Here is a 23609-nt window from a genome sequence, read left to right as displayed (position 1 = left end):
GTTTTATGTGATATTCTCGAATATTAAAGGCCGTACGCAATAAAGATAATTTTTTTTCTGGCTGTTTTGCTGCTATCTAATATTTGCTGATATCACTTTTCATCGCTCCACCCTCCCCTGAAAACCAATCCCCCATCTGCCCTCACTCATAAAATCAGGGGTTTCACCCCAGAACTGCCCTTTACTCCCTCGCCGTCTCCCTGCCATAACCATTCCTACCCAGCCCTTCATCCCCTCACAGACACACACACACACACACACACTTGCAAAAACAAACTAAAACACACACACACAAACACATACAAACATACACAGTTATTTGCCCATGCACACCCAAAAACACTCATACCTTCCTTCTCCCCAGCCCCTTCCACACTACAAATATTATCCCACACCATACACGCAGACGCAGGCACACAAACACTTACATCACACCCGCGACATCCGTCTTCCTTGCCCATCCCGGCCATGCTTATCAACCCATGCATGTACTCCTGTGGGTCCAGGGGCATCACAGCTTGATTAATAAAGACCGCTCAGAGCGGTCTCAGAATGGTCTTTCTAAATTGGTCTTTTTTTGTTTGCAATTAAACAAAAAATAACTTTCATTCCACACCCACAATTCACCTCTACATGGACAAGGCTCAGCACTTTAAAACCGCTACAGTGGCGATATTTGCAGTATAAAAGACAAACAATATACATACCCTTTTTACAACCTTCAGTCTGTTATATTCCTCGGCCACTCCCTGAAATAAAGAAATAAACAGTGTTATACATTGAAGTATTGATGTTAAGTTACCCGTCTGTCTGTCTGTTTGTTTACATGTTAGTAGCACATCTCATCAAGAACCCAGGCAGTCGAACCGGACTATGTGATCCGACAGCACAGCAATGCAAGAACATGCTACTGCAAGCTCTGCACCTACACAAATAGAGAAACAGCCTGTCTCTTTCCCATGTGCATCCCTAAACCAATTCCTACTGGCATGGCGGAAGACCGAAGTAATGATGCCCTCAAAAGGAGCGTCACCTACAAGGTGCAGTTCCCGTTCCACCTGTATAGTGTTTATTTGATTTATATATTTTATAGCTCACTTTCCAACTTGTGGTTGCAGCAGCATTATGGGGGACATGTATGAGTTAAACATGGTGTGCAGTGCAGTAAAATGGCCTACATTTTGACACACACACACACACACACACACACACACACACACACACACACACACACACACACACACACACACACACACACACACACACACACACACACACACACACACACACACACACACACACACACACACACACACACACACACACACACACACACACACACACACACACACACACACACACACACACACACACACACACACACACACACACACACACACACACACACACACACACACACACACACACACACACACACACACACACTCTCTCTCTCTCTCTCTCTCTCTCTCTCTCTCTCTCTCTCATATGTTTGGATGTTTGGGTTTATGGGGGTTTAGGAGTGGGCAGGGGCCATTGGGATTGTAAGGGGGAACGGTGGGGATTCCCTTAACAGAATACAAGGGAGGTTGAACAAGGTGCCTCAAAATCAGTCGACCAAATGTAAAGCAACCTAATAAGGGTCGTCCTAATCATTTTGATCCATTAGAAATAGCACTCAGTGTGAGCTGGATCACCTCTGGTCCCCTGGGGTGTAACTATCCAACCCGACTCACAAGCTACTCACACTATCCATGTGAATAACTTCTCACGCTATCCGTCCAAGAGGCTAAGCTACTCAAACTATCTAGCATTGGACAAACTATCCCCACATTCCATATTCATGTGGTCAAGATCCTTATGCTGTATGCCCATGGGCCCAACAATCCACATGCCATCTGTCCGTGTGGCGCGAGTGGCTCAAGTGCACCTGCCAGCAGGCCTCCACTCTCTGCCCATGTTGCCCAAACGCCTCACACTCTGTCCATGTAACCCCGGCACCTATACATCTGCCCATATGCCCCAAGCACGTATCACTATGTATCCAGAGGTTCTGTAGTTCTGCCCGTGTGACCCAAAATCCTCAAACCCTTTGAACATGTCCCTATTGCCCCTCATGCTTTCTGGTCAGGTGCCCCACGCTCCTCACAAACTCTCTGTTCATGTGCCGTAGACCTCTTCATGTGGATTTGATGGATTTTGTTGAGCTCAAAAAGGAAAGATATGTGGAAACCTCCCTACTGTGCCAAGTGCAAAACACAGTATTAGAAGACCTTTCTAGGGCTGCGTTTCGCTTCCCCCGAAAGATGAGTTATTGTAAGAAGGAGGTGTGCTGTCAATGTTACATGCTCCACCATGCAGCTGTGTGGTGTAGGAGGGGTTGTTATGCTAAAGGCACAGAACATCAATGCCATTCACTACTCAGTGTTGCATTGCCCGGAGCTAGTGTTGGCGTCCCAGGCAATGCCATAGCATCCTGTGAGAGTTCCTAAGTGATTCCTTAGAAGGGTGCTGCTTATTGGTACTCTTGCGTAATACAGGGTTTGCCATAGGTAAGATGGGGTCATTCATAGAGTGTGCGATTCTGAGATGAGTAAAGCTAAGTGTATACTTCAATCATTGAATCAAACCACAAGTTGACATACATTCTCACTTCCTCAAAGGGTTACTCATGACTGGTATATGAGGCCTTCTTGGCAGGATTCATACTGACCCCTAAAGAAATAATAGGGGAAGAATGCCAATCATTTTACCAAAGCCAGAGTCGTTGTGTGCGTTATTCATAACACACAATAATAATCAAAACCAGAGTAGAGTGATGGCGATTGCACATTTCACTTGTGACCAGTGCACTACATTTGTCCCTTACTCACCTGACTTAGCTATCTATTGTCTTTCTTCTACTCTGACCTCCTCTCTTGACAAGTTTCTGCCTCTGCGCTCTTTTGTGATCATGAAGAAACCCTCTGAGCCCTGGCTCTCCCCCACCCCCAGCTTCGTTCTCTTCGGAGGGTGGAACGTCGCTGGAGGGAATCTCACTCCCTCTCTGATCCCTCTTCACTCACCTCTCTTCATTCTTCCTATGAGCTGACTCTTCTCCTAACCAAAACTTCCTACTACTTTGATCTCATTCATCAATTTTCACCTCACCCTCAATGTCTTTTCCAATTGGTGGATCATTTGCTTTCTCTTCCATCCCTGGATCCTGCTACACTTCCTTTTCTCTCTGCCCTTGATTTCTCTAACTTTTTCTCGTCAAAGATATCAACTATGAGCGTCCTTACCTCCATTCTGTACCATTCCTTCTCCTGTCTCTTCCTCTGTTCTTCGTCCTTCTTTGTCCTCTTTACTTCCGTCACTATTTCTGAGACAGCTACCATTCTTTCTAGCCTCCACCCTACTGCTTCCCCAAATGACCCTTTGCCCTCGCCTTTAATTCCCAAAGTCTTTCTTGCAATTCTTTCATTTTTCTTCTTTTATTAACTTGTCTTTTTCCTCTTCTTCTACTTTCCCTGCTGCCTTTAAGCATGGTTTAATACTTCCCATTTTGAAAAAGCCTCTGAATCCCTCACACCCGTATAACTATTGCCCAATCTCGCTTCATCCCTTTCTTTGTAAGCTACTTCAGTGTGCTGTTCTTTTTCCAGACTCTCACTATCTTCACTACCACTCTCTTCCGTTTCCCCAATCAGACTTCCGCCCCATGCATTCTACTGAAACTGCTTTAATGCAGGTCACTAACTCGTTCCTCACTGTTAGACACTCTAAGCAGTCCTCTACCCTTATTGTCCTTGATTGACTTAAATCCTTTCTCTTGTCTTCTTCATAATTCCATGGGCCTCATTTCAGGTCCGGAGGTAACCCTGCCGGTGCTACTGCCGGGTTGCTGCCGAGCCCATAAAAAACGACCAGCGCCTGACTTCCCGGTGCCACTGGGCTATTCCAAGTCCAGTGACTGAGAAGTCAGGCGATGATAATTTTGTTAGTCCCCATTCCCATAGAGTCTTATTGGACTCTATGGGAATGGGGACACGGGAGCACCGGCACCGTTGCTAACGGTGCAGGTGCTCCCGTGAAAACTCTGTGAGCGGGTGCAGTCCTGCCTGGCAGGTCTGGCCTGCTGGGCAGGAGGGCAACCGCCCGCAGAGTTGTAATTTGCCGGTCCGGAACCAGTAAGCTTACTGGCACCGTTGTTTCCGGACCGGCACACTTAGAATGAGGCCCCATGTGTTTATTTTCTTGATTTGTATTTACAACTATGAGCATACTATGTTTCCTTTTGTTCAGTGCTTAGGCCTAATCGCTTTATTCATGAATAAAAATACAAATACAGCACACCAAGATTGTCTCTTTGTGAGGGGCACGATTTCTGGTGGAATCGGCATGCCTCTCATGAAAACCATAGATACGTCAACACATTGGGACTCATTAGGGGTTTGGCAGTAAATTGGAAGTACATCAGCAGTTTTACCACCAAACTTGTTTACTTTTACTGCCACTCAGACCTGTGGATTTACCACCAGATTACGAGTTGGCGCAGTGGTGTAAGGCCTTACATTTGGAGTCCATAGGGCTCCATGAGGCTTTTTAGCAGATTTACGATGAGCAGCACTAGTGCACAGTTAATCTGATGATGTTTGGCAGTAAGGTGGAAGATTTACCTCCAGTTTCTTCTGAGGTCAATCTTTTATCTCCAGGGAGTCCAACCCAACCAACAAAGGTTCGTGGGTTTCTTCCCCCGTGAAAACATGTTAAATAATGGATTAAAATGGTGCATTTTACAGCACACATTTCTGTAAAAAAGTGAGTAAAAGTCAGTTTTCCAGTAGGTTTTGTAGGGAAAGACATGAAAAATCCATTAGATTCCAAGTCCCCAACCGTGCACAGTAACATTTTCCAATTTATTTTCATGATACCTTTGGCCATTACATGTCAATATTCTGTAAAAAAAAAATAATCATGCCGACTGTGCCCATACATTTCTATGCTGGCTGAACGAATATGTATATATATATATGCCAGTATTCCCACATAAGAACATATACATGTTTGCTTTTCCCATAATGCTTGTAATAATACTATAAGAAAACATGTCCAAGCTGGCTCTGCCAATATATGCCAGCATCCAAAAATAATTTAAGGCCAGTAAAATATAACATGCCACAGGGAGAAAATATGTCCAGATTGGCTGCATCAATGTAAGCTTGTATGGACATGTAAGAACACTCATCATGTGTGCTTTTTCCTTGATACCAGTAAAAGACAATGGGCCTCATTATGACCCTGGCGCTCCCCTAATGAAGGGAGCCGGTATGGGGCCGGCCCCCTTCATTACGGGAGCGCCGATTACAAGCTTCCCATCGTGGGACCCGGATCGGATGCCTGGTAAAACCAGGCGTGCTTTCTGGGTCCCGCGGGGAAAGAAGGAGGTAACAACGGCCAGTTGTAATCTGCCCATTGTTACCTCCATCCCCATTCCCATTGTGGGATTGGTTCCTGCAAGGAGGAATTACCGGGACCTCCAATGTTGGAATGACCCAGTTATTCCTCATTGCAGGAACCCGGTAAATGAACCCGGTTTGGTGGCAGCCATGGAGCTAATAGCTCCATGGCACCCGCCAAACTTGTAATGAGGGCCCATGTGCAGTAACAGTAAGAAAGTGTTCTTATGTGGCCATAATGGGCTATATTGGTGTATCCAGTCTGGACCTGGCTACACTAACCTAAGAACACTTATCAGGTTGTTTTCATCCTTAACACCAGTTAGAAATGCCATGCCACAGTAAGACAGTCTGTCCACTGGTTGCACCTATGTAGGTCCATATGGCCATGTAAGAACATTCATTTTGGGATTGCCCTTAACACAAGAAGAAAACATGTCTTTGCTGGCTGCAGAAATGCCCACCCACAGGAACACTCATGTCGACTTTTCCCTTAAAACCAGTTTCAAATGCCATGTCACGATTACAAAAGATGTCTTTGCTGCATGCACAAATGTTCCCTCAGGTCAGAACACTCATCATGCTGGCTTTGTCCTTAATGCTTTTATAAAATGGAATGCAATAGTAAGAAAACATGTTCTTGCTGGCTGCATTAATGCACCTTCAACCCCTCATGTAAGAACACTCATTATGTTGGCTTTACCCTTAAGACCTTTGAGAAATGAATGCCATTCCATAGTAAGAAAACATGGTCCTCCTGGCTGCACCAATGCCCCCGCCATATTAAAACACTCATCATGATGGCTGTGCCCTTAATGGCTTCGCAAAATTCCATAGTAAGAACATCTTTGCTGGCAGCACAATGCCCACCCATAACAACACTCACAATGGCTTTGTGCTTAACTTCAGTTTAAAATGCCATAACAAAGTAAGAAAACTGCTCAGATGTCCCCTTATGCAAGAACACCTAACATGTTGGCTTTGCCCTTAACACATTTAGAAAATGGCATGCTACAGTAAGAAAACATGTTCTTGCTGCTTGCTGGCTGCACCATTGCACCTTCCAACCCTCATGTAAGAGCACTCATTATGTTGGCTTTTGCGCTTAACAACTTTGTGAAATGAATACCATGCCATAGTAAGAAAACATGGTACTGCTGGCTTCACAAATCATCCCACGCCCCCATTTAAGAACACTCATCTTTATGGCTTTGCCCGTAATGGCTATATAAAATGCCATAGTAAGAAATTCTCTTGTGGCTGCACAAAAGCCCTGCCTTGTGTAAGAACATTCATGTTGGCTTTGCCCTTAACACCCCTTTTAAAATCCCATGCCATAGTAAAAACACATGTTCTTGCTGGCTGCACAAATGCCCTCATCCCGTGTAAGAACACCTGTCATGTTGGCTTAGCAAAATGCCATGTCAAGGTAAGAAGATATGTTCTTATTGGCTGTTTGCACTGTCTTTTGGTGAGCCACCACTGCTAAAAGGTATATTATAGACACATTAAACAGGTACAGCATGGGCAGCAGATGTTCAAGCTTCCCTCACATGCCTTATAGGAAGCAAAAGAGCACTTTTAAGCCAACCAGAGCACAAGTAAAGCATGACCAGCACGAGTGCGAGCTTTCTTTACTCACAGAAATGGTAGTGAAGAAGCACAAACAATACACACAACAATGATCCCCTTCCTCTCAAACAGAACTGGTAGGGAATGAGCAGTGCAAGCTTCACTCATACAAGCAGCAGGAAAAGCATGGTCAGCAGCACTGTAGGCTGTGCTCAGACAGGGCAGTTACAATGCAGGTAAAAGGCAGGTAGGATTCCTTCACACAGAAATGTGTACAGCAGAGGCAACGCAACACAGAATGTGCTCACACAAACAGGTAAAGCCTGGGCAGCGGCGGTGCATGTCTCACACACACATTAGAGGCAGCAGCAGTGCAGTTTTCCCCCACAGATAGTACAGGTAATTCAAGGTCAGCGTACTAACCTTACGCAAAACAGGTGGAGAATAGGCAGTGCAAGCTTTACTCGACCGCACTGAACAGGCACAACAATCTCCTTTCATGCCACATACAGGCCACATTTGTCAGATGCAGGCCACATTTGTCAGATACAGGCCACATTTCAAACTTTCTTTGATGCAAGGCCCTAAAGGCCTAATTACAAGTATGGCAGTGTAGGTAAAAACGGTGGTAATGCAGCAATAACTCTGTTCCTACCACATTACTGCCACATTACCACACACCACTGTACTACAAGTTTGGTGGTAAGGTGTAGGATGATAAGGTGGAGGATTTATCTCCAGCAAGAAGCTGGAGGTAAGTCGTCCACTTTACCACCCAAAATCAGCAAAATCGGTGGAAATCCGCATTGGCAGAATAATTCTGCTGCAATCGCTATGGAGTCCTGCGGGACCCAAGTAGCGGTAACGGTAATCGAGTTTGGTGGTAATGAGGTGGATTTGCCGCCTTTACCTGGTACTGAGGGCTGTCCTCTGACAGGCCATCCAGCTGTTTGTTGAGCTGGTTCAGCTGGTCATTGATGTCATCCATTTCAGCACACATCTGCTTGTAGTGCTTGAGATCCAGATCAAACTCCCTCTTGTACTCCTGGCGCGTCTCGTCGTTGGTTATTGGAGGATACACACTACAAGGTGAAACACACAGAAAAGGTGAGGACAGACCAATAACACGGAAACCTCACCCATATTTTCAGACCAGAGCTCCAGCAACATTTTGAAGTTCGATTACTTTACTGCCCAGCCCACTTTTGGAATTTGGGAGCAAACAGTTTTTTCAATAATAAATAGTTCTCCTTGAACGAAGGAATATTTTGTGGACAAGTACAAATATATTCTGATTTTTAAAACGTAGGTATTTTTGTGGTAATGGGAGATGTTATCAAATGATTTTGTCGAATTTGAAATGGTTGGATTTCTTTTGGACGAATTGGGCTGCAAATATATATATGGGGTGGGTAATCGTCATACTAAAGCTAGGGGAGGTCGGGAGGCAGCAGGGGTCTTTCCCGCATATATTTGTGGCCAAATGGAAAAGAAAATAGAAATACAAATTCGGCCAAATCGAATTCAACAATTTCTTTTCGAGAAGATCACCTAGAACCATTTTTGTTATGCAACATAATTTCGTTGTGTTCAGTGATCAACATAAATGAAAAGATTGTGTTCCTTTTACAGGGACTCTTAAGTTCAGATAGCACCTTGATATTGATATTGCTATTGATATTTTATTTCTATGGCGCTTGTACACAAGTGTTTCAGAGCGCGACAAGGCAAAGGAGGGGAAAGGGGAGAACAAAACAGCGATCTTAGTAGGTCCAATGATATTGAGAACGTGCACGTGCATGGGGGAGGGGTAAAGTGCATGGAAGGGGGGAGAAGTGGAAAGTGCAAAACAGAGGAGAAACAGATAAATAATAATAAAAAAAGAATAATAAAGGCAACAAACAGTGGTAGTGCAGCCAGCAATTTGCAAGTGCAAGGTTTAAGGGAGCAGACAGGGTAGGTCTGATATGTGCAGGGAGAAAAAGGGGGGGGCTGTATGGGTACAAATACAGACCCCAGTGCAAGGGGTGGCCCGGAGGCAGTGCTGGAGGGTGGCAGGGTGAGCAGGTACCTGGGCCCAGAGGACAGAGGGGGCCAGGTGCACGGTGCCAAGAGAGAACAGATCAGCAGCAGAGAGGGGGAACAAAGGCAGAAGAAAAGAGGAAGGTCTTGAGGTGCTTCCGGAAGCGGAGATGGTTCTCCTCAAGTTTTAGAATGGCAGGGAGGCTGTTCCAGAGGGAGGCCCCAGCCGAAGACAGAGATCTACCCCCAGCTCGTTTCTCTGAAAAACGACTGACCCTGAGTGAGTTGGAGGTAGAGGAGCGAAGAGCTCGAGAGGGGAGGTATTTGCAGAGGGATACTGAAGGTATTATGGACCCAGGCCCCAGAAAGCCTTGTGGACAATGCAGAGGGTTTTGAATTTAATCCTTGCATCCACTGGGAGCCAATAGAGAGATTTCAGAGCTGGAGAGATAAGATCCCAGGGCTTGAGGTCCTGTTCTGGATTAGTTGCAGAGGGCAGAGAGTAGAGGCAGGTAGATTTAGAAAGAGGCTGTTACAATAGTCCAACCTAGAGAGAACCAGAGCTTGGGAGACCATGAGCTTCTGGGGGAAGGAGAGGAAAGGCAGAGTACCTCTGAGGAGGTGCAGTAGGAAGTTTGACTTTTTTAGAGACCTCAGAGATGTGGGCGGAGAAGGAAAGGGTGGAGTCAAAGATGACCCGAGGTTCTTAGCCTCGCAGGTGGGGGTAGGAGGAGGGCCAAGGGAAGCCGCCAGAGAGTGAGGGGAAAGGATGGTGAAGGTGTGCCGATGAGGAGGATCTCCGTCTTGCTGGCATTCAGACAAAGATCATTGGCGGCACACCAATCTTGAATGGCAGTTAAGCAATCAGAGATGAGAGAGGGAGAGGAGGTGGCCGAAGGCAGCCTGAAAATGAGTTGAGTGTCGTCAGTGTAGCACTGGAAATTTGAGCAGAAAATGGCACTGCTGCGGGGAGAGTTGCCTGGTATTGGTTGAAAAGCCAGGGCGAGAGGTTAGACCCCTGGGGAACACCACAGGTAGAGAGGAAGATAGATGATAGGAAGGACCCAAGTTGGACCTGGGAGGGTCGATCAGAGAGTAAAGAGGTCAGCCAGGCCAGAGCCTGATCAGTGATACCCAGGTTTTCACAGAGACGGTTGAGCAGGATGGTATGGTTGACCATGTCAAAGGCAGAAGAGAGATCGAGGTGGATGAGGACAGAGGAAATGTTAGAGTCAAGGTTGGAGAGCAGATCTTCACGGATGTTCAGGCAAGCAGTTTCCGTGCTTCTGGCAGCTCTGAAGCCAGAATGGTGGTCATGGAGACAGCCCACAAAATTGGAATGAAGGTTAAACTGAGAGATGGCCAGAGTTTCCAGGAGTTTGCCCAGAAAGGGAGTAATGGAAATTGGGCGATAGTTAGCTGGACAAGAAGGATCAGCTTCGGGTTTCTTGAGAAGAGGATGCACAAGGGAGTGCTTCAGAGGAGAGGGGAAAGATCCTGAGGCAAAGGAGTGGTTGGAAAAATCAGCAAGGGCCGGAGTGAGGGTGTCAATGTGGTCCTTGATGCTTTTAGAGGAACAGGGATGAACCAGTTTTGATGAGGCTTTCATAGATTGGACTTGTCTAGCGACCTTGTCAGGGGAGAAAAGAGGAAAGGACGAAAAGGATGGTGGGGGTGGCTAAAGGAGGTTCCGCAAGCACAGATGGAGAGGGAAGAGGAGAGAGGAGGGGCTGGGGTAGAGAGGGCGGACAGGATATCCTGGGTTTCTTAAATGAAGTGAGGCAGTTTGTCAGAGGATGAACAGGAAGCCCTCCATTTCCTCTCAGCCAACCTACACTTACGTTTAAGTGTAGCTACGTTAGAGTCATACCAGGAATTGCACTTGGCTTTGGACTTCAAAAGGATCCTCATGACAGGGGCAAGAGCATCAAGAGTATCAGAAATTGAAGAGTAGAGCAGAGACAGGGCTGTGTCAGGATATGAGAGAGCCAGAGGTGGAGGGGGGGAGATAAAGTGGCAGCAAAAGACTCAACTGACACACGCTTCATGGGCCGGATGTCCGAGAAGGTAGGTGGCACGGTTGGGGTAGGCTTGGCTTGGGGGGAAGAGAGGGAGAAATGAGAGGAGAGGAGGGAGTGATCGCTCCAGGAGTGAGGGGTGGTGAGAGGGATGGAGAGGGGGAGGTCAGAGGAGATCAAAACATCAAGTGTGTGCCCTGCAGAGTGAGTCAGGCCAGAGGGGAGGATGGACAGGGAGAGGGAGTCGCAGAGGTCACGGAAGAGTACAGAGGAGGAACAAGGAGAGTCTAAATGTATATTGAGGTCACCAAGGAGGAATAGTTGAGTGGTAGAGGCCAGGAGGGAGGAGAGGTCCGCCCACTTGGAGAGAAATGAGGTGATTTGACCAGGAGGCTGGTAGATGGTAGCCACAGAAAAAGAATGGGTAAGCGAGAGAGAAAGCCTACAGACACGACATTCAAAAGAGGAGTAGGTCTGAGTGGGAATGATAGAGGCAGTAATCCACTCAGGAAAGATCATGGCGACCCCCTCACCGGACCGGGAGGATCTGGGTGCAGAGAGGATCTTGTAGCCATTAGGGAGGAGAGTGTCAAAGCTCGTGACAGAGCTGGCCGTGAACCATGTCTCAGTAAGACCAAGGACATCAGGGTCTAGTTTTTCAAGGAGGTGGCAGATGTCAGAGGAGTGTTTGACAGCAGAGCGAGAGTTGAGAGTGGAAATATGAAGAAGGTTGCTAACCTTAAAGACCTTCTGGGGAGGGGTACAGATCAGAGGTACGCCCTGCAGAGGAGAAAGAGCCCTAGGAGGTGCAGAGGAGGAGGAGGAGGAGGAGGAGAGAGAGGGCAAGGTAGTCAAGGGGGGAGAGGAGGGGACAGCAGGATTTGAGAGGAAATTGATGAGGAGAGGTAAGTGCCTATCAAAGCGGAGGAGATTGGCCTGAGGGCCTTGGACCATGACAGTGTCATTTAGGTAGACATTAATGATGATTTAATGTCTATGCCATGAGAACTTCCCAAGCCTGCCTACCCAACAAAGAAAACCATGGCGGCCATCTTGGAAGGGCCAAAAAAACATCAAATAAGCAGGCAATAGTTGGAAAACTTGTGCTATCAAAATAACAAGGCCGCGCCAGGTATTAAAAAGCTCAAAAAATGGCATCACAATGAAAATGCCAAATAAAACAGTCCTTTCCAACAATTTAATGCTAATTTCGTTGTTTTTTTCTTCTTTTTTTCAAATTTCGATTTTTCAGGTTCAATAATTCGCCTGGAGGTGCAGTAATGCACAGAAAGTGCACCTAGCTAATTAAATGGTCAGCAGCCAGGCACAAACTCCACATGTGCAGGAAAACAACGGATGGCCAGGAGGGTGGAAACAGAACCTCACTCTCAGTGAAAAGCAGATAAAAGAAACCAGTTCCAGGCAGTGGGCCTTGCTGAGAGGGCCAGCTAAAGCCTGGCGGTCCCTGATTGGATGTAAGAAAACACTCAGCAACCAATGGGAGTGGTGCACAGGGAGAGGTGGTTCAGCACAGCCTGCCTACACAACAAAGAAAACCATGGCGCCCATATTGGAAGGGCCAAAAAACAGTCAAATGAGCAGGCAATAGTGGGAAAACTTGTGCTTTCAAAATAGCAAGCCAGCTCCAGGTATCAAAAAGCTAAAAAAATGACAGCTCAATGAAAATGCGAAATAAAACAGTCCTTTCAAACAATTTTTTGCAAATGTCATTGTTTTTTTCCTTCTTTTTTCCAAATTTCGATTTTTCAGGTTCAATAATTCCCCTGGAGGTGCAGTCAGGCACAGAAAGTGCACCTACCTAATGGAATGGTCAGCAGCCAGGCACCAACTCCACATGTATAGGAAAACAACAGATGGCCAGGAGGGTGGAAACAGGACCTCACTCTCAGTGAAAAGCAGATGAAAAAAAGGAGATGCCATCTGTGTGTGGCATGCTCTGCTGATGCTTCTAGTGGGAGCACAGAAACACTGCAGTGTGCAGGTGTCAACAAGGGGGAGAACCCTGGCTCTCTGTTAATCCCTGAGTATTTGCCTCGTTTTAGGAAGTAAAACAGACAGGCCACTTGTCTGGAGAAATGGCACAGACCTTTTCTAAATCAAACACAAAGCCAGACGCGTAGCCAGGATTCTGTAACATGTGGGGCCTGGAGCTAATGTATTTGGGCCCATCGCGATGAGATTAACATCTGTTAATGCCCACACAGCCCTGCTGAGTGGACATTTAGAGATTTTGTGTGGGCCTTGCCTGCTCAGACGCTACCCTGCCTACGCCTCTACAGCGCGGACTGTATGAGATATTACAGGGTGGCAGTATTTGGGTGAGGTTAGGGGTCAGGCTCCAGATCACTCTGTGTCACAGACAGACTTTGGCCTGAGAAGTTTCTATATTCCAGGCTATTTGTCATAAGGTCTTAGATGGCAAAGCAAAATAACAGTGATTGATCATTCTGCGTATGAAGTGAAAGATTGAGAGACTTTGTTTTGGTTGTGATAATATCAGAAAAGGAATGCATTCACAGAAACATGTACATGCTAATACAGGGTGATTTTTCAGCAACTGGAAATCTAGAATTCAATGTTTGTAAATTGCGGATAGCACGGTCTGGAAGCGTGGCAGCAGCTTCCCCTTTCTTAGTTGGTAGGATACGTGAATACCCCTTCCTGTTATTCTCTTTCTTCTTCCTTGATATCCCCTCATATTCTGGCATTTTTACATGTGTTTTTGTTTGTACAATCCTCGCCGTCTTCCATCATCTCCTATGGTGTTATTCTGGCTTTTCTAACCACTTCCAGAATTTTCCAGCAGAAGAAACACAGTTTTATTTTTCCAAGCCAAATGACCAAATGTGTTCATCAAAATCCCTGCAAATATTTTTAGACAGACTTTTGTGTGTTTATACACTTGTGTGGTTAGAATTTAGAGAATTTGACTGAGCGTCCTTTGCTTCAAGATAGAAAGAGACCAAATGATGTAGTGTGAATCGCCTCATGAGCGGGCAGCCTTTGCCGGAACTGCCCGCCAGCCAGAGCCAAAGTAGGCCGGATTGATGTGAGGGCCTCACTGACGGCTAAAGGCCGTTAATGGGAAAGCTTGCCAACCAATGTGAGGATTGATGTTGTTAGAAATCGGCACACGTCTGGCCCAGGTGCTGTTCATCAGAGCCGTAACGTCAATGAAAGGAGTCAAAGCCTTTCGTAAGGCGTTTTACTTCTTCCATTAACGGTTAACGACACGGCTCATTTTCAATCCTTTATATGGCGGAGAGGAGGGACTAAACGCAACATACGTTTCCTCCATCTCCCTTCCTGTGCCATAGAAATGCTCCAGCCTTTGCGCTGGCATGGAATTTCATGCCCATGCAAATGCTGGGGATCCTATGGGGTCCGCCTACAGGCAGACACCATAGGCATCCATTGTAAAGGCTCTCTGACAGCATTTATTTTTAATTTGCGAAATGGTTCAGCAGTGTTCACAAATGAAAATTAAGTGCTCTCAAACATGCCAGTGTGTATGGAGAGCGTATATTTTCATTGTGAAGCGTGGCTCACAATCACAAGTAAACATTGGGCCTCATTACACGGATGGCGGTAAGGATTTACCGGTACCGGTAAAATACCGGTACCGGTAAATCCTTACCGCCTTACTACGAGGTCCCTTTGCGGGTTGGGGGATTTAACTCCTGCTTTTTGCAGGCGTTAAAAACCAACTTGCAAAGGGACCCAGGGAGCTAATTACGGTACCGCAAATTGCGGTACCGTAATTAGTGCCTTCCCCATTCCCATTGAGCCCTATGGGCCAAAAATGGGAATTGGGAAGGGCAATGGTGGAAGGGGGAATTACCGCCCCGCCAACCTTGGAATGGGGCGGTAATTCCCCTTTCGCCAAGGCGGTGCCGGTATTTTACCGGCATGAACAATGGCGCTAATAGCGCCAGGGTTCTCCGCCATCCATGTAATGAGGCCCATTGTCTTCTAGGCCAGCATACCAGGCAGCATTTTATCATTTTGCACTGCAGGGTGCAAATGTGAAGGGTAAAAGACGGCATACACGCTTGTCAGTCGCATTTTGTCCTTTACATTTTCACCATGCAGTGCAAATGATGAACATTTGGTTGCAGGACCCAGCTTACATTACAGTGTAAACGTAAGGACCCTGCCGAGCCAGGGCTCCACATTGTTATGTATGACCCTCCCATGTTTATTGCCCCTTTAAGGGGATGTGTCCCTCCCACGTGTATTGCCCCTTTGAGTTAGGCCATGACTGTGTTATGGCCCAAGCTAATAAAAGGAGCCCCTGGAGGCACGTGCAGCAGAACGGCTACAGACTCCAACCATGGAAAACGTGTCAGTCTCTCATTTTGGGCCAGCAGGCCTATACCGTGTGATCATGATCGTGGGACCGCCGCCGGGCCGACAACACACATGGAGCCCTTCTTTCAATTCAGTGACTGAAGTGTGTGGCCTAGGAGGAGAGCAGATGTGATTGGCTGGCAGACAGGGAGCAAAGCAACTCTTAGTGAAGCAGCAGAGTGTGGAGGATAGGGAAGTGTTAGCTCAGGGAGAGGGGTTCGGAAATGGAACAAATGAGTATGGAAAGAGACTACAGGAGTACAGGGGCAGGCGGCTAGAGGGAGAGACGCATAGCGGAAAGTGCTGGTTGACAGAGGAGACCGCAGGCTGTTCATACCCGCATTCTGAGGCACCTGATTTGCTGGCACTTTCCCCAAGGGTGCTAAATAACATTGCTTGATGAAAGGAAATCCTAGTTCTCCTCCAATCAGATATAAAAGTCGAAGAAGGATAAATCAGGGCAGAGAATGTTTAATATCCATTAAACATCTGGGAAGAGAACTGGAGACATTTACTATCAACAAAAGCCAACTCTCCACTTTAGCCTTTTGCAATCTGTTTTCAGTTTTCTTTTTTTAAGAGGTACAATTTTACGGTATGCTTTAGTCCCAAATTGTTTGTGTCGTAACTCTTGATTGACAGGTGACCATATAGGTTCACCTACAGAACATGGTATTCAAGGATGTTCAGAGGGTTCAAACTGTCTTGTGATCCTAGTTCCTGAGGGCCGGCAGCCCAGACCTTGTGGTGCACTGGTGCTTGCTCTTCTTTACTGGGCTGTCGGGCAGTGGCGTGTCCAGGGAGTGGTCTGGGGTGGCACGTGCTACCCCTGGAATCTGATTGACCACCCCAGCTGCCACCCCATTATCCTAAACTATGATCATTGTGTGTGTGCGCTCGTACTTCATTCCACCCCTCCATAACTCAGTGTCCACTTGGGCCACCCCAGTCAAGAGTCTGGACAAGCCACTGCTGTCTATGCCTTGCCTTTACCTGGCAGTTAGTTTGCTGCGTTTAAGTCCTCGGAAGCTGGCGTAAGGCAGTATGTCAGCGCTATGAAATACAAAGATTGTTTTGTCGAATGTCAAATATTACAAAAAATTACATCTTATCTGAGCAGTGCTCGGTGAGTCTAACATCACAGTGTGTGTCAGGGTTGCTAGCTAAAGTTAGACTCTGACAGACCAGAACCTTCAACCACTGTCACGTAGGTGTAAGCCATCGCAAAATGAATTCTCACTTAATACAGCACAAGTGTGCGTTTTTAGGAAACCTCCGGCTTATTTGTAATCCATTTGAAAAAGCCCCCATGAGGAACATACCGGGGACACATTGTCAGAATTTATTTTTTCCTTGTTAAAGGTCGTGGGAATCGAGGCTATGTAAGAAACAATCTTTATTTTATTACAACAAGTTAAAAACATGATTTATGAAAACACACCAATCAAAATATTTTGTGCTCAAGGGGTTAGTAAAGTGCTAAGGTGTTGCCACTGTAGACATCCTCATCCTGAAGAAATCACTGTCTTACTACTAATTCAAATATTAACGTCATTGAAACATACGAAACATTGGGACAGTTCTCCCACTGTTCACTTGTGTTCACCACACTCCAATTTCTGAACCTTGTTTAAATGTCAGTCGAAGTGATATAGATGTTAATTTTATGGAGTATCAACCACTCAGCCATCAGTGAACATGTCTAAACGCTGAACATTTTTGTGGAAAGATACTGTCGACACTGTTGTGTTTCGTCCGACAATAAGAATACCACCACCTAATAACGGCCTTTTTTTATATATAATACAGTCTTCATCAGGACAATACATCATTTTTATCAACATCAAATGTGCCCCTTATATCAAAACATAAAAGAATGTCTTCCAGTCTTTCAAATCTGAAGTCTTGACTGATGGAGTGAATCCATTAGACAATTCAGTGTATCATTGTTTTCGTCTCTCAAAACGTTGTTTACTCGTGAAGTCCATTAGTCTGCACGCCTCACTAGTGGGGCACTAAACTCGTCTTCCAGTTTTCAGTATGCCTTTCTCCACGCTCCCGAAACCGCATTGCTATAGCTCATCATTTTCAATGTCTTCAAATCATTTAAAACACAGAATCACCCCAAAAGACGGTATCCATGTGTACGAATGATACAAATGACCGAAAAAGGCCTGTACCATTCATACGGATGGGAAAAAACCAAACATGAGGAGCAGGTGATGCAGGGGTGTGCACCACTCCCCATGTTTGTCATTTTGGGATTCGGTGGTTGTGGGGGTGTCCCCCACATAGCGGACAGTTCCTATGTAAAAAAAATAATATATATATATTTTTTAAATCAATAAAAAAGAAAAGGACCCCGCAGCGCCGGTTTACAAGCACATAAGTGCAGGGAACCAGCAATTTGCAGTTGAATGTTGGAGACGGCGGCACACAAGGGGCTGTGTCGCCCACAGGTAAGAAGGGGGGTGGGGCCCAGGGCAAAGTCTGAAATATTCAGGGGAGAGAAGACCGAAAGTTATTTTCGGAAAAATAACTTTCCGTCTTTTCTCCCACGAACATTTCAGCTACAGTCTTACATCCCAAATCCTTACAACACATTATAAGCCGGCGTTCAGAACGCCTACTCTTCGCGTCCCTGCAGACACATCTTAACGCTAGGCACGTAGCCTCTCATGTGGTCATTCTTTCACCTTATTTGTAATCAAAACATAGCATGTAAGCAAACACTGAAGAAAATTGAGTAGATCTCATTAAAACTAAAACAGAAATAACTGTGTTCTCGTATTTAATTGTAGTCACATATGTTAAAGAGAATGGTTTTCCAAAAAAGGGAATTACAGTCTTCTGCTTAAATAATATATATTTGACACAAAAGTACACATTTCAGAGTATTTTGGAACTCAAGATATGTTTCAGGCGAGGTCCAAATGATGCCCTATTAGTACCCGGCGGGGGTGAATCAGGTTGCTACAAACTATCTGTTTGTCCATCGCTGGGTCCTTACCCGGGAGACAAAGACTTACCTGATGACCTTGCAGTTCCTTTTCTTTCTCCCGTCAGGACATCATGGAAAGGGAGAAGGGACTATGTGCACTGATAGGGCTTTTTGGAGCTTCTCCCTATCCACCAGGACAATCCAAAAGACATTGAGGAGGGTACACATTAAACTCCCAACATCACCATTGGCATGCAGTCACAGTGGTGTACACCTCCTATGGCCATTATACAATGTTATTGTGTTCTGTGCATCTGCAGAACTCAATGCCCTTGGAGGGCAGTCCATTGTCAGAATGAATCACTTCGGGAACGCAAATATCTTCTATGGTAAATGTGAGAACACATCAAAGGCAATGAGGAAATGTTGGTCTGCCAACATTGTCCCAAAGTGTAGGCCACAGACCAGCCAAAGGGACAAGCTAGGTTCTGGTCATTCATTTACTGGTTCTTCATCTGATTTTGGAACCACACATATTGTTTGATGAAGTTCCTGTACTCAAATTACTGTGTTCATGAAGCAACCTTTTCCCCTCAGTTTGGTTTTCATTTTGGTTGACTACTGATGTCTTGTGCGTGCGAGACCCATGACTGTGTCCACTAGACAAGTAGGGATGATGAAATAGGAGCCCCGTGGTAGGAAACTTCTGTGGCACACGATAGGTCCGGTCACATCCTCAAAGAGCTTAGAGTGGCAGTGGCATCTACCGTGCACGTTGAATATTGTCTAGATACGCCTTCCAGCACCCAGATGTTACAGCTTGAAAGATAAGCTCTTTGGTCGCTTTGGTGATTTCTTGGACAGATAGAGATTTGGGACCACTGACATGGTGACAGTGTAGAAATGTGTTTCTGCAGTGACATTTTATGAATCGGTCATGTAATGCATGTGATGTAATGTGTTGGGACAAGAAGTCATGTGAGTTGTCTCTTCCTGGCCGATAGCCTAGATTCACATTGTGTTCTTGGTGTTGTAAAAGTCAGTACTCAATTCTGGTTTCCAGGCATTGTGACAACCCCTGCATAATGGGAATCAGAGGCATATGGTCCATGACTATGACTATAGGACTAACAAATATATAAAAGTGCAGTAAGCCCTCCCATCCACTGCTAGTGCCTCTCTCTCTTAATCTGGGAATAGTTACATTTCAAAGGGCTCAGGGCTGTACGGGCATATACTATGGGCCACCAGTATTTCCTGCTGCCATTATGTATGAGCACCAAGCCCAGCCATACTGGGCTGGCATCCACCACCAACATGGATGAGTGGCTGGGATCAAAGAAGGCCATAGTTTATTTGGTGGTGAGTGTCACTGCTTTAAATGTTGACTCTTCAGCAGGGCCCCATTGCCATTCTTGGTCCTATTTTGTTATTATCTGGAGCAGTTCTGTGAGAGATTCCAGCCCATGGATAGTCCTCTCACAAAATGTTGCACTCTCAAGGAACGTATGTATCTCTGTTTGAGACCATGGAGCTGCCGCTTCTTTGATGGTCATCATCCTCTGTGGATCGGGGGAAGGAGAGGACCCCTGCTTGAAAGATATGCCCAAAGAGCTCCAGTTTCTCACATAGAAATTCCCATTTATTCTTGTGGAGGGTCAGACCTTGATCTTTGAGGCATTGAAGAATTTTTGTTAACTGTGTTAGGTGTTCTTGGACTGTCTAATATACTTGGATGTCATCGCTCATGTTGATGCCACCTGGCAGATCTGCAGCCACACTTCGAATCATATGCTGGAACCCCTGAGGTGCTGAAAACACTCAGAATCTGAGGCATGTATACCAAAATAGACATTAGCAAGATTAAGAAGTTGTGACGTAAAAGGGTTCAGAGTGTAGCATTATCTGGTGAAAACCCTGATTGAATTCAATCTTTGAGGGTATTCAAGCCCCTTGCAGATCTGCTTGTATGTCATCTACAGTGGGGATCGGTGTAATTCCCAACAGATGCCCTTGGTAGGTAGTTGCATATCTATGCATATACTCACCACACCGGCTTGCTTGGGTTTCTGAATGATCACTATGGGGGACATGTAAAGCATTGGTCCTGACACCATATTTTTCTAATTCTGTAGTTCTTGCTTGACCTGGGGGATTAGGTGGAACGGCACTTGTGTGTCACAGAACTATCAATTGTATGCTTTGGTCACTATGGAGATTGACAGGTCAATACCTGGGGCATATCACTCTCTTGAATAGTTATCGAAATGTGGACAATAACATGGGCACTTATCTACAATAACAGGAACAAAGGTGTTCTCAGTTTTTGCAGTATAGCTGAGCTGCCTTCTATTAGTGGATGATGGGTCAAAGACCATATCTCTTCGGCTTTGTCGACGTTGCCTTGGTCACATGGAGATGCTTGTGCGGATATTGCATCGACTCTGGCCCTACGTGTGTCATGATTCCTTCCCCTCATGTCCCCAGCCCTCCAAGATGTCAGGTTGGAGCCAGGCCACGATCAACTACATGCCCCTCAAGGGCCTCTCCATCCCTCCAAAGACCCACTTGGAGTCAGACTTGGCGCTTGTGGCACCAGACTCACTTACTCCCATAGAATAACATTGGGGATTGGACTTGTAGTGCATTGATGGGGACAAGATGGATGCCCCCACATATTTCGGTTCCCAGAACTGCATGTGCAGTCTAGTCTTTTGGGTGTGGTTCAGCCCAGAGACACCTGGGATACCCAGAGACTATTTAAGCCACGCCCAGGCTGAGAAACATGCTTTGTGTTTTCTGCACCTGCAGCGTGACACTCACCGTGTTCGAATCGGTCTCCAGTAGGCCTGCATCTTTCTTCTGCGCTCAGCTCCTGTAAGAACAAGAACACAGTTAGGAACAGCCTTACCTTGCAGCGCTTCTGCCCATCATTCGGCAGTGTCATTCCTATCCCGGCACGCCGTTTCCTAAGGAAAAGGCAAAAGAACAGAAAAAAGGCATTAGTAAGCATTCAGCAAATCTTCGCTTATTTTTAAAGACTGTACGAGCTTCAAATGCTTACCTGAATCCCAGCCGCTATGGAGGAACTCTGTCTCCGGAACTTCTCATCCATCTGCAAGAGGGAAAAGACACTCCAGGTTAGCGTGGAAACATCTAGAGGCGCTGCATACCGTGCTTACTCACCGCATTTCTTCTTCATAACCGGCTTCCACGCTGAAAACGTTGCGGCACCTAAAAGACACAGGGCCTCATTACGACCCAGGCGGTAAGTTACCGCCTGGGCCGTGACTTTACCACCATGGCGTAAACTATGTTTACGCCATGGTGGTTGGCGGACTTACCGCCCCATTCCGAGGTTGGCGGGGCGGTAAGTCCCCAATCCCCATTTACCCTTCCCCATTCCCATTTTTGCCCCATAGGGCATAATGGGAGTGGGGAAGGCGTTAATTACGCCACCGTAAATTACGGTGGCGTAATTAACTCCATGGTCCCTTAGCGCCATGGATTTTAACACCTGCTAAAAGCAGGTGTTAAATCCGCCATGGCGCTAAGGGACCTCGTACTCAGGCGGTAAGGGTCGGCGCTGTTTACGCCGCCGTAAAACCCTTACCGCCTGAGTCGTAATGAGGCCCACAGAAAGAGAACTCTGTTCAATACAAATACGAAAGGATCGCATCGCGCTCTCACTCACCTTCAGTGCTACTCATCTCAGCAGCATGTCGCCATCCCCGGACCCCGGCCATCATCTAAGGAAGGAAAGGAACGAAGTTAGAGAACTGTTCAAAAGACTCATTATACTTACCTGTCGGACTCTTGCCAGTGAAGTAACTAGGCAGCAACGAGCCCGCATCAATCAACGCGCCCCTGCGCTGAAAGGACGGAGGGCACACTTTCCAAGAAAACAAGGTGAGCTGTGGATCAAAGGGAAGGGTTGGACCCCGGGGAAGAAGGGGTTCAAGCACACAGAGACAATAGGGAGTTAAACTCTACCAATCCTGTGTTTCAGGCCCAGTCTCCAGCAATGTTCCCTCTAATTATTTATCTCTATGTGCGGAGCTGGTTGGCTGTTGTGCGCACATTATTTTTCATGTGCGCAACTGATCAATGAGGTAAGCCACTTTGTGAACTACCGTTGCAGAAGAGAGTTGAGAAAGGAATTTCCTCTTCCCAGCCACTACAATTCTTTACAAATCTTACAATACTTTTTCCAAACAGATAAGCTAAAATAAAATATGTCATATGTGATTATAGAGAAAACTTATCAATCAGTCCAAGACATCAAAATCTGCCACAGTACCTTGCAAACCTACTTCTGTGCAGGATAATAATGATGTTTTATGTTACTGGGAAATCACTCATGTGTATTACAAAACACAAAGATCTGTTGGCATAACTGATGTGGCTGTCAAGAAATTCAGACAGAATACAACATTTGCTGATGGAGTATTGGCAATAAAAACAATATATCAAAAACATGTTCATAGGAGTTCAAGTGCCACTTTAATGAAGTAATTCAAGGGCCAAGAGACCATGCTTTTAATAATCTGTGTAAGGATGATAATTGCATCAAAATAACTGCCTCTCAGAACATGAGGATCAAATATTCCTGTGTCTCTGCTTACTATCCACATGACGTTCTCCTGTGGGTAGTGATATGATTTTTACTCCCTAAAAAAGAAAAATGTGCCTAATAAAAATGAGAAACAATGAACATATCATTGCTTAAACCCACAAAGCTCCACTGATATTTTTTCGAATTTGTGATCAGTAGAGCTGTGGCGTAGGAAGAAACTCTAATAATATTAATGCTGATCTCAAGAGGAATTTTAAGGGGACAGAGCATCTTTTAATGAGCAGAAAGTATCCCTATTGGCAAAGCTAATTCCTTTTTTACTCCCTGAAAAATCATTTGACTCCAAGTAGGGAGTAGGATCTGGTTAGAGTCCTGCTTGTACCCCCACATAGGAAGTGAAATGACAGGGCACAAAATAAAGTGTATAGTTTTGCCCACCCTTCCTCACCACAACCTAGATACAATTAAACAAGAGCCTTATTGAAGAAAATCACATATATATGCCTTTTAAGTTAATAGCATCAATTAATCAGAGATACAATTGATTGCTTTCTTCTGTAACTATGGATCCCTATTCTGTCATTCTTTGTGATCAGTTAAATATGATACAGGGAGCTGCTAGAGATGATACACACAGAACACATGGTTATATTGAAAAGCCCTCAGCA

The 23609-nt window shown here is 45.7% G+C and overlaps 1 protein-coding gene across 1 annotated transcript in view; it reads right to left on the bottom strand.

Moving 5' to 3' along the window:
- Positions 1-23609, bottom strand: part of LOC138570157 (occludin-like) — a 349343-nt gene that overhangs the window by 7236 nt on the left and 318498 nt on the right. The window contains exons 6-7 of the mRNA XM_069648824.1: positions 7924-8095; positions 708-749 (exon numbers count right to left, since the gene is read on the bottom strand). Coding sequence (XP_069504925.1) covers positions 708-749; positions 7924-8095 — 214 coding nt within the window. The remainder of the gene's footprint in view (positions 1-707; positions 750-7923; positions 8096-23609) is intronic.

Source organism: Ambystoma mexicanum, chromosome 1p (genome assembly GCF_040938575.1).
Source record: "Ambystoma mexicanum isolate Mex_15411 chromosome 1p, UKY_AmexF1_1, whole genome shotgun sequence".
Taxonomy (NCBI): Eukaryota; Metazoa; Chordata; class Amphibia; order Caudata; family Ambystomatidae; genus Ambystoma; species Ambystoma mexicanum.
Note: the sequence above shows the minus strand (reverse complement) of the source record. Positions and strands in the feature narration are given on the sequence as shown.